Source organism: Pantherophis guttatus, chromosome 4 (genome assembly GCF_059756535.1).
Source record: "Pantherophis guttatus breed Tessera chromosome 4, ASM5975653v1, whole genome shotgun sequence".
Lineage (NCBI taxonomy): Eukaryota > Metazoa > Chordata > Lepidosauria > Squamata > Colubridae > Pantherophis > Pantherophis guttatus.
In genome coordinates this window covers 20,315,273-20,327,491 of record NC_142066.1, presented here as the reverse complement: position 1 = coordinate 20,327,491, position 12,219 = coordinate 20,315,273, and the positions used below count along the sequence as shown (strand labels likewise).

The following is a 12,219-nucleotide window of genomic DNA, read 5'->3' as shown; positions in this document are numbered from 1 at the left end:
TAAATTATGAGCTGTTGTTTTATATTTTACTGAGATAATGTGAGCAACAACTATAGATAGGAATTTGTGTAATTATTCCATCTGGACTAGTTACAGGAAAATGTTTCCAAACATTTCAAATGAGAAGAAATCAGAGACTTCAATCTTATCTGTTTTATTTATTTATTCATTAAAGTTCTTTGCCACCTATCTCTCTTCTCAAGCAGCTCTGGGTGGTTTATAGATTATAAAATGACAAATAGAAAAGCACTTAAAAATTAAAACAATCCAAATTACAATTTTAGAAGTAGACAAAAAATCAAGACTAAGAGACATGCAACACAAGGATGAAGCCTTCTTATCCCATCAACCACCTCCAGGCCAGTAGTGGGTGTCAATTTTCTTCACTACCGTTTCGTTATTGGGAGCGCATTGGTGCAGAGTGTTTTTGATGACATCCAGGTGGGTGGGCAGAGCCTCCCACCACCACTACTGGTTCAAACCAGTAGCAACCCACCACTGCTCCAGGCCAACCATCAAATCCAAGGTTTTTTTTTAAAATAATATTAAATAATTATTAAACAAAATTTAATAATTATTATTTAATAATAACTTTTATTAAACAGTTTTTTTTTAATTGACAGTTTTCTTCTTTACAAATTTTCACCGATGTGTTTTAATACCCTTCCAGAAGGTCAAAATGATGGGAGAAGTCCTCGACTCCCATGGTGGAGTGATCACAGGGATAGGTCCACAGCAGAAAAGATTCTTTCTTTGACCCTGCCCACCAGAATTTCTTAGCAGATGGGATCTATAGGAGGCCTCTACTACTGATGTGATTAGACCAGGATTTGAGATAGTCCCACTGGGGTGAGGAAGCTACTGAGATACAAATTTAATAAGACAAATCTCCATCTCAGAATACTATATACAGTATATCGCCAATATAGTAACCTATAAAGGACTTTATAGTAACCTATAAAGGACACCATAGGCAACAAATACATTATACAAAATAAAATAAAGAACTGTTTGCTTATGTGATGGGCATAGGTACCTATGGATAATTTACTGCTGAGAATTTAGCAGACAAGACTCAGATGATCAGTGCTCAATACATATAGTGGTGTGCAGAGGTAGGCAAATATAGTAATATGTGTCCTGCCTTAGAACTAGATTAGTTAGAACATAGAATAAGAGAGTTGGAATGACCTTGGAGGTCTTCAACTCAAATCCCCTACTTGAGCAAGAGAACTTATACCATTAGAGATAAATGATTGTCCAATCTCCTTTTGAAAGCTCCAGTGATGGAGCACCCACAACTTCTGAATGGAAGTTGTTCCATTGGTTCATTGCTCTCATCATTAGGAAATTTGTCCTTAGTTCTAGGTTGCTTCTCTCCTTGGTTAGTTTCCATTCATTGTTTCTGGTCTTGCCTTTTGGTGCATTGGAAAATAGTTTGACACTCTCATCTTTATAGGAACCCTTCAAATATTAGAACACTGCTATCATATCTCCCTTAGTCCTTCTTTTCATATCCAATTCCTGTAACTGTTCTTTCTATATTTTAGTCTCTGCCCCACTAATCTTGTTACTCTTCTCTGCACTCTTTAAAGAGTCTCAATATCATATATATATATATATATATATATATATATATATATATATATATATATATATATATATATATATATATAACAGTGCTTCACAGCTGTTTCTTCATATATATATATGTTTTCTGAGGTTTTCGCGGGTGTTTGTATGTAGGTCTTTGGTTATTCAGGTTTTCTCCCGCGTAAAATTGGAGGTGTCTTGGCAACGTTTGGCAACGCCAAACCCCCAACCAATCAGAACACACCTCCCACCCAATCAGTTCACACTCCCACTGGCAGTTAAAAGGAAGAAACAGCTGCGATCACACACATTGCTCCTAGAAGCACGAAGCCGAGAACACCAGCCTGAAGATGACGAATGAGACTTCGTTGAAACGTTGCCAAGACACCTCCAATTTTACACAGGAGAAAACCCGAATAACCAAAGACCTACATATATATATATTGGTAATCACTAGAACAATTAGTTCTAGTTTTAGTACCACTTTACAAAGAAGGAAACTTGTAATGTTGTTAATACATATGGTATATTCTTTAGTTCTTTATTCTTATCAGCTGATCTCTATTATTCAGTTCTGGTTTTATCAATATAATATAGCTTTTGGGAAGAAACATACAAATTAGTAACCCGGCACTGGAAGCCAAAATGGAGAAGATTTCCACAGCCAATATGTATTTTCCCTTTGCACTCAAGTATGTGGGGACAAAGGTTAGCCAAACAGAGCAAAACATCAGCATACTGAAGGTGATAAACTTGGCTTCGTTAAATGTATCTGGCAAATTTCTGGCAAAGAAAGCTACAGTGAAGCTCAGGAGTGCCAAGAAACTCATAAAGCTGAGGACACAGTAAAACATGACCATTGAGCCTTCATTACATTCTAGTAGAATTTCTTCAGCTAAAGAATGCATATCAAAATCTGGGAATGGGGGAGTGATTATCAACCATATGGTACAAAGAATGAGTTGGACAAAGGAGCATAAAAAAACAATGGAAGTAGCCAGGGGTTTTTTCATATACTTCCTCATTTGGGAATCAGGCTTAGTGGCCTTAAAAGCTAGAACTACTATGATGGTTTTGGCCAAGACACAAGATACAGCAAAAGTAAAGATGATGCCAAAGGCACTTTGTCGGAAAAGACATGTCAACTTTCTGGGCTGGCCAATGAACAGTAAAGCACAAAGGAACGAGAGCATGAGAGAAATAAGGAGAGCATAAGTGAGATTCCTGTTATTGGCTTTGACAATAGGAGTGCCTTGATGTTTAATGAATATCACAAGCATCAATGTTGTAATTAAAAAAAGACAGAGTGCAAGAATGGTCAAACCAAACCCTAAAGGTTCTCTGTAAGAGAGATAAGTGATTTTTTTCAGAAGACATCCATCTTTAGCATGGTTTGGAAATTGTCCTTCTGGGCACTGAACACAGTCATCCATGTCTGGAAGATAAAATATAAATCAATAATGTAATTCATTTCACACATTCTGTCAACTCTGAAGCTGGGATGACTGAGGCCATCTTGTTGCCACAATGGTGCTGAGGGATAGGGAGAGGAGACTAGAGATAGCTGGGGTTTGTAGCCAAAACAGAATAGTTTCCCCTGAGAACCAAGGACATTCCCACAGGTGGCTGAAAAGAAAAGGAGTGAAATTTCCTAGCAACTGGACAGCACCTTGATTGGACTATATAACTGATTGTATCGGAAAGGTGGAAAAACTTTACTTTTAATTAGGTGACAACCATAGACGCCTTTAGAGTCTATTTTCATCAGTCTGTGCCAATATCAAAAATTCAATAAACCTGTTCTTTGAGGAACATGCTTGCCTGGGAGTTCTGTTTGCTATGGGTGTATTACTTGGAGCCCTGACCCATCATTCTGTAATGACACAACTATGAAGAGGGTTAATTGATTAAAATTTTAAAGGAACACTTCCACTTCACAACGTGTTCTTTAGTCCATTTTAGTACAAACATTATCTAATAATCCAGATCTTACACTATCCATGAAAAATGGTGAATAAATTTATATTGAATGTTATACCTTCTTCAACAGTACAGGCTGGGATTATCTAGACTCTGTATGTGTTTCCATCTTGTGAAGGACCAACTACTGTCTCCATTAATTGAAAGGAGACAATATTTGCAAGCTCTTTGCAAGTCAGGTTCTGAGCAGAAATTTTGAGTAGTTTGGAGAACTGGCAAGTACCACCTCTGGCTGGCCCCAGAGTGGGGTGGGAATGGAGATTTTGAAATATCCTTCCCCCAGGAGTGGAGAGGTAATGGAGATTTTGCAGTATCCTTCCCCTGCCATGCCCAACAAGCCACCCCCAACAAGACACACCACATCCAACAAGCTCCGCCCACAGGACCGGTAGTAAAAAAAAATTGGATTTCATCACTGTTTTAAATCCATTGATAGCAACAGTTACTTCCACCCAGTATAGTCCAGTAAGCTTTCTTTGGCTCCGGTTCAATTCTTTATTTCTCTGGCAATAAAAATATTGTTCTGTACATTGCTGAAAGGGGACCTCAGTCCCTTTCATCCCACAGAATAAAGGGAGTAGTGGAATGTACATACTGGGTGGGCCAAATGGTTTGGTTCTGGGTGGAAAAAATGGTTTTGCACAATCAGGCCTTCAGAAAAGATATAAATATTCCAAACATAATGTTTAAGGATTCAATACTTAGTGTTTTGTTCTCCTCTTTCTGTTCTTGCTCTTTCACAAACCTGAAATAATCTCAAAAGTCATACTACAAAACACAAAACTGAGCTGTTAATATGATGCTAATGGATTACATACATCATTGTAAATGCAAAGGAAGAGTGGTGCGGTGGCCTAGAGGTTTAGCTCTTGCCTCACAATCAGGAGGCTGTGAGTTCGATCCTAGGTAGAGGCAGATATTTCTCTCTCTCTGGGCACAATGAGACTATATCTGTTGAAAAAACACTGCATTGGCAACAGGAAGGACATCCGGCCAGTAAACACTCAGCTCCATTCAGTCCAGACTCCACCCCGTAAGGGATTATGGGGTCATTAAAAGAAGATGATTGTAAATGCAAAGGAACTGTCTAGGTCAAATATCAAAACATCTGAAAAATCTAGGTTTGTTTTTTCCTCACCCTTCTGAGTTGAAATCTTTCCTTCTGGACATGGAAGGCAATCATAACAGCAAAAGGGCTTCCCCTCCTTCTTCCTCTTATAGAATCCTTGATGGCAGTTATCGTTACAAACTGAAATAGGTTGAGTCTTAATGTAAAAGAAAGAATATCAAGTTATCATATCAATAAATATGTCTAGGGAGTTTGAAACAAAATTGGTTAAGAATGACTTGATCTTCTTAGGAAAAATGTTAAGTTATGCTCTTTATACATTTTTTTTAGAGTTGCTACAATAATATTTAATTGAGATAACTGTAAAAAATTGTCTATCTATTTCAGAGATTTTCTTGATGTTTCTATGATTACCCTAAAGTCCAAAAGCACTTCTGTACTTTCTTAATGTCGCCTGTATAGATAGTTTATGGGTAATAGACATATCTCCTCTTTAATTGTCTTGAAGTCTTTACATTTAGCTTTTGTTATTGATCTTGGATGTCAGTTATTTTTTTTAATTAGTTGGCATACATTTTATTGGGCTGAACTAATTAACCAAAGAAAGAAATAGACATGCATAGAACAGAATCAATGAATTAATATAATTTAAAATGTAGAAATCATAATGCACCTAATATCTATATCTATATCTATATCTATATCTATATCTATATCTATATCTATATCTATATCTATATCTATATCTATCTATCTATCTATCTATCTATCTATCTATCTATCTATCTATCTAGGACTGGGGAATTGTTTCAAACACAACAATTCCATTATTTTCCAATATTGTTCAAAAGCCATCAACCTTTTCTCTTTATAAGAGTCAAAACTAAATTAAATGTTAACAGATAAATAGCAATACTCCTTTACTGCAAAACTGGTGTATATTTTTCTTTCAGCGGTTGTATGATTATTGTTTTAGTCAGAAGGGATAATTCTAGTGAATTAGGCAATTGCTTAACTTCTCTATAAATTGATATAATGCTTCAGGAAATGGAAACATCCTTACATGATTGAACGTGTTTGGCCATACAATGCTATTGTCATTAATGGATAATATACTCTTTGAAGAAGCATATGGGTCAATCTTTCCAACTTTTGCTTTCAAGAAAGATTGATTTGGGAATGTTATCCAGTTGATAATATCAAATCCCACTATTCTTTCTCCATTTTGGTCAAAGGAAATTTGCTCTCCAGCACTGTTGTTGAATGATACTTTTCGTAGAAGGTGATGAAGCTAAGATCAAATTGGGGAAAACATTTTTAAACAACACAGTCCATGGAAAAACCTCTCTCTACAGACCTGATCCCTGGCACCCAAAAGTTTGGGGGCCACTGTTCTAAGTTATTTGTAACTCTGATAATTTATATTTTTGCATATAAAACTATGATAAGACATTTTCCATTTGTGATGTAGAATAGAAAAAACAGAATAACAGAGTTGAAAGGGTCTTTGCAGATCTTATAGTTCAACCCCCTGGTCAAGCAGGAGAGACCCTCTACCATTTCAGACAAACAATTGTCCAGTCTCTTCTTAAAAGCCTCACGTGATGGAGCATCCACAACTTCTGAAGGCAAGCCTGCTCACAAGTTGTTTCTTTGATCGTTCCACTGGTTAATGGTTTTCACTGTTAGGATTTTTCTACTTAGATTTAGGCAGTGATGAAATCCTATAAGGTCTACTACCGGTTCACTACACACGCGCAGGCGCACTTCAGGCGCTATCACGCACCGCTGAAAAAGAAGGCTTAAGAAGCCTTTTCTAAGGTAAGTAGAACAATGGGGAGGGAAACAGCTGTGCCACATGATTTAGATTCGCTAGAAAGCCAGATTTCCTGCTTTCTAGTGAATATAAATGGCATGACACATCTGATCGTCATAAATACTGGTTCGTCTGAACTGGTAGTATTTTTTTACTATTGGTTCGCCTGAACCCGTAGCTTTTATTACTACCAGTTTGCCTCAACTGGTCCGAACCGGTAGCATTTCACCTCTGGATTTAGGTGCTTCTCTCTCCTTGATTACTTTCCATACATTGCTTCTTGTCTTGCCTTCTGGGGCTTTGAAATATAGCCAGATTTCCTGCTTTCTAGCAAATATAAATTGCGTGGCACAGCTGATTGTCAGAGATAATGGTTTGTCTGAACCAGTAGCATTTTGTCTTGCCTTCTGGGGCTTTGAAAAATAGTTTGACTCCCTCTTCTTCATGGCAGCCCCTCAAATATAGAAACATTACTATCATCCTGTTCTGTATATACAGTACATATAAGGTATATACTGTACCTGCCAAGAGTATTGATTGAGAAGTTTCTTTCTCTGCCCCTTTACCATTATTTTTTGCTTGAATTTCAAGAAATGTTTTTGCTTGAATTTCAAGGAATGTATGTGATGCAGAGCATGTGCTATAGCGTAGACTGCATTGTACATGCTATAGCTGTGAGCAGTCATCTTCACTTCGAAGAGGGAACCAGGAAGAGCCTCCAGTTTTTCAAACCCAGTGCAGGTTTTCTCTGACAGGTTTTCTGAGAAAAAACATTCAAACACACTTTCCCAGAAGCTCTGGATAAAACCATCTTCTTTTTCTGAGATAGGGTTTCTGGTCTGAAGAAACTCTCGGAATCCTGACACTTTCTTTGAGTGGACTGCCAAGGATATAGCACCTTGAAGGAAGTCTATGCTCCAGCTACTTTGGAAAGCAAAGGAAGTGAAATCCATTTGGGCCATCATAATCCAGACTTTATCACCTGGCTTTAAAGACATATCCAAATATACTGAACCTGCTATCAGAAATCTTAAAATCGGCATTGTCTGTATTTCTCCATGTATGAGCAAAACTTTGGAAGTATTTCTCATAATGATCTTGTAAGTTGCAAGACCTTCTTCTATAAGTTTCTGCATTTCCCCAGTAAATCCTTGTTTGGGGAGTCTTTGTATGAAATCAAAACAAATGCTCCTCTCTGAGAAAAAGGGAAGGACATTCTGCACAAATCTTTCCCCATTGTCATCATCAAGATAAAGCACCCCAATCCATGTCCACCTGAAATGCAGAAGTAAGTGAAGAATCCCATTATATTGATGAGTGCTTTTTGGGAACATCTGTTGGACAAAGCCAGCTTGGCTTCTGTAATGCAGTACTGGAGCAGATCCATATGTAACCTTTTTTTTAAAAAAATAAATAAAGAATATTTTTTTTAGCAAAATATGTCATAATATTTATGGGTGAATATATTTGATCACCACAATATAAAAAAAGATATAGGGATTCTAGAAAGTGTGCGAGAAGAGCAACAAGGATGATAAGGGGCTGTAAATTAAAATATTTGAAGAATGGTTGCAGGAATTGGGTATGTCTAGTTTAACGAAAAAAAGGATTAGGGGTCATATGATAGCAGTGTCCCAATATTTAAAGGGTTGCCAGAAAGAATTGGGGTCAACCTATTCTCCAAAGCATCTGAAGGCAGGACAAGAAGAAATGGGTGGAAACTGGTCAAGGATAGAAGCAATCTAGAACTAAGGAGAAATTAATCAGCTTATCTTCAGAAGTTGTGTGTGCTCTATCACTGGAAGTGTTTAAGAAGAGATTAGACAACCATTTGTCTGAAATGGTATAGGGTTTCCTACTTGAGTAGGAGGTTGATTAGAAGATCTCCAAGGTCCCTTCCAACTTTGTTATTCTCTTCTGTTTGTTAGAAACCCAACCAAACTTGTCTTCAGTTATGAAGGATAATCCTTACGATGATGTATGACAACATAAAATCTAAAGACACTATTATCCCATATTAGCTTCTAGTAACTAAGAGTCTTCTAAATCAAATTATGAAAAGTCAAGGATAAAAATCTATTATTCTCAATTTTGGAATATTTTGGACCTACCTTCTGCAAAAAAATAAAAATAAAAATGGTGGACACGATGCAAATTTTGATCATAGGAAAAAATATTTTAGTCTCTATAATCAGAAATTCTGATGTTCAAATATGAAGGATGAAAGTCAACATGTAGTCTCAACTCTACAGAATAGGCACACAGTTTTCCCCTTATTTTAATCATGCCAATAAGGGGAGCATCAGAGGCACAGATGTTCCTTACCTGTGGGATCTTGTAGAGACCAAGGATGGTGGCCATATGGAGGCAGACATTTGAATTAGGTCCCCCAATGACTGCAACTGCATTGTTTCTACTATCACACTTGTAGTTTGGAAGGAACCTCTTCGAAGACGAGAGAAGTTCCATTGAGGCAAGATAAGTCCAGCTTGCACTGAAATGGCTGTTATATATCTGGAATCCCAGAGTGATGTTTGGCAAAATATATGGGATTTCATTGATTTCTTTTACAGCAAATACCAGTGCCAGGATATGCTGGTAATGCTGAGTCAATACCCTACAAAAAGTACATATGACATAACCATATGCTTCAAAATGTTATATTTGCTCAATATAGCAATACATGTATTAAATATATATCAAACAAATGATTCTGCATCTGAGATAGATTATGTAGCTCTTACATAAGGGCGGTATAGAAATTTATTTATTTATGTATTTATTTATTTACTTACTTATTTACTTATTTATTTATTTATTTATTTATTTATTTATTTATTTATTTATTTATTTATTTATTTTACGATGGGAAGGGAAAATACACCCCTGTAAAGTATGAGATTTGGAACTTCTAGTCAACATGCACACAATAATTTCATTATATGTTTTGGGAAATCAGCATCTGCCTGCTTTCGGTAAAGGCAACCCATTCATACATTTGTGTTAAGATTAGAAATGATACTCCTTCGTTCATTCACAGGGTTGATTAGAGAGTTGTGCATGATTTATGATGCTAAAACCCAGCCTTCTAGTTCATTCACTTGTAGAATATCTTAACCTGAGCTCCAGAGCACTGTTATAGTTAGATTCATACGATCTATTCCATTTAAAAAGACTAACATAGCATCTTCATGGCCATCAGGTTTATGAGGGCACATATTCCCAGGAGCTCAGAATGTTGGATTCAGTATGTGTTATCGCATGGATATAATACCCATCCACTTACCCACCCACACATAGACATGCAGACACACAGACACATGAATGTGCTAAGAAGATATTTTGAGAAGAAGGAGAAGCAGGAAGAAGAAAAAGATGCTTTTTAAAAAAATCAAGGATTGGGAATAATTAACTTCTGTTTATGACCCAAGACACAAACAAGTTCCCAGAATTGTTCACCTCCAGTTCAGAATTCTGTTCCCATCAATTTGCCCACTACTAAAAAATATAGTTCGCCAGTTCCGAAAAGTTTGTCATTTCCCCTAATGTGGGGAAAAATCTAGTACATCAGCTGTACATTCAATTCAGCAGATGTGATTTTGGGAGCTAAAGCAAATGATTGCAAAATAATCTTGCTGTTGAAAAGAGTGTAACGTAAAAAATAAATCAGTTAACATATATCTTCAAAAGGGCTGCAGTTCTTGTTTGCAAATACACCCTGAATAAATATAACCAGAAAATATTTGCAGCTTTTGTTGGAGAACACAAATATTAGGAAGAACAGAATTTATGGCTTCTATTAATAAAGGAATATGTTACTATTATGCTTTTCTGCTAAAAGTAGAATGAAGTCATATTTTAAATGATATGAATCAGAATAAAAGTTCATCTATAAAGCAACTTGCTCCGATAAAGAGTCAGGAGAGATACAAATTGTGATTCGATTATATCTCAGGTCCTTACGGAATATCATCAAAGTACTCTGGAGATGGTATTTTTTCATAGGATAAGGCACGTGAAAACACATTACTCTGAGAAGTTATGCTTGCAATGTTAAGTTCTCCAAAATGGTAATATTTGTGAAGAATTGGAAGAAGCACCCGACTGGCACGTTTATCAACAGGGCATTTGCTAGCCATATGAGGTAACAAAGCTAATGCCAACATTGTTATCACCACCATCTTGTTCGTTGAATTAAAAAAATAATAATGGAGAAGATCTTAGTGTCACATCTTGATTTAACTGACTACTATTGCAGAAAGCTGTCCTGAAAAACCGAGCCCTGGCCGTATAGATCAATTGTTGGAATGGAAAAGTCATTAAATGTGATATATAGTTTTGCTACTGCTGATAGACAGAAAGCTGTCAATTTAATTATGGTTATTTTGATAATAATTATTTACTCAAAGCTGCTGTTGCTTTGCAGTCTTTGGTCCACAGCAAGTTCAGTTAACCATTTTGTGGGTGCTTAAGTCCATGGATAAGTTGTCATCAGTGTCTCCACAAATGTTATCTGGGGACACATAACAGTGAGCTTCTAAATGATAGAAAATTATCACTCATTTGGTGTTCTTACTTAATGAAAATCAAAACAGATTGATAAGATCTTAATTCTTGTTTGATGGTATTTGCCATGGGAGGAAAACAACAATTAAAATCAATTTAGGAATCATCCTATGAAGAGTTGACAAAGGGACACATGAAAATAACTTGATTAAAAATTGTACTATTGATGCTGAATTGAATCCTAACCTAAACTAACTCATTGGTATCTTTCCAGACTGATAAATGAATACAGAAAAGTAGGAAAGTCATCCATGTCTCTTTTATGTGCTCTTTCCATTGGAAATTTTTAGATTGTTTCAAACGGACAGTGTAAAAATTGCCCCAGCTCTACAATACTGGTGATCTTTTTAATAATCTTTTACTTTTTATCTAGAGAAGTGCTGACAGCTATTGCTATTTAAAAAGCAAATTCAACCATGCCCTTTTTTCCATTTAATCAATTTTGCCAAACATCTCCTCAACTCACAATAAAATACCACTCACAACGCATAATAAAATAGCACTGTTCCAATATTCGGGGGGCTCCTACAAGAATGAGGGGGTCAATCTATTTTCCAAAGCCCCAAAAGGCACGATAAGAAACAATGGATGGAAACTAACCAAAGAGAGAAGCAACCTAGGACTAAGGAGAAATTTCCTAAGGGTGAGAGCAATCAACCAATGGAATAGTTGCCTTCAGACGTTGTGGATGCTGCATCACTAGAAGCTTTCAAAAAGAGATGGGGCAACTTTTTGTCTGTAATGCTCGAGCAGGGTGTTGGACTAGAAGACCTCTGAGGTCCCTTCCAACTCTATTATTCTATGTTCTCTATGTTCTAAATTGGGTGCTTCACAGCAGAATCAATACAGCTGGCTGGACCACACATGCATTAAATTCAGGGCTTGTATGATGAAGCTGAATCATTGTCCCATCCTATATCTTTTTCCCCCCCAGGAAGAAACAAGAAGTAGCCAAAACTGCAGCAGCTATAAAAGGTCTTGGGGAACTTCTGAGCTTATCAGCTGATCACAGTTACTTAATACCCTTTATAATTTAAAAAAAGCAGGTAATAATCTTGGTTAACCAGCTGGATGCATTGTCACTGAAATTCATTTCTTTCTATTTTGGAAAAGGGCATCCTTTTTCTTAAAGAAATGGATATTTATCTGCATGATGGTTATGGTATGGTGACCTTGGTTAGAAGAACTCCCTAGA

General features: G+C 36.5%; 1 protein-coding gene across 1 annotated transcript; it reads right to left on the bottom strand.

Annotated features, from left to right (window-relative positions):
- Positions 1-2,126: 2,126 nt before the first annotated feature.
- On the bottom strand, positions 2,127-10,639 carry LOC117658757 (vomeronasal type-2 receptor 26-like). Its single transcript, XM_060682771.2, has 6 exons — positions 10,422-10,639; positions 8,784-9,075; positions 6,980-7,852; positions 5,706-5,933; positions 4,712-4,838; positions 2,127-3,028 (listed from the first exon to the last, which is right to left on the bottom strand). Exons 1-6 carry the CDS (start codon positions 10,637-10,639, stop codon positions 2,127-2,129), a joined length of 2,640 nt encoding a protein of 879 aa, XP_060538754.2.
- Positions 10,640-12,219: the final 1,580 nt, after the last annotated feature.

Excerpts from the sequence above, each read along its gene's own strand:
- LOC117658757 (XM_060682771.2), bottom strand. The coding sequence starts at position 10,639 with ATGGTGGTGATAACAATGTTGGCATTAGCTTTGTTACCTCATATGGCT. Across the intron at positions 4,839-5,705 it reads GGCCAAACACGTTCAATCAT|ACTCAACCTATTTCAGTTTG; the intron begins GTAAGGATGTTT and ends TTTTACATTAAG. Across the intron at positions 3,029-4,711 it reads AAAGATTTCAACTCAGAAGG|ACATGGATGACTGTGTTCAG; the intron begins GTGAGGAAAAAA and ends TTTATCTTCCAG.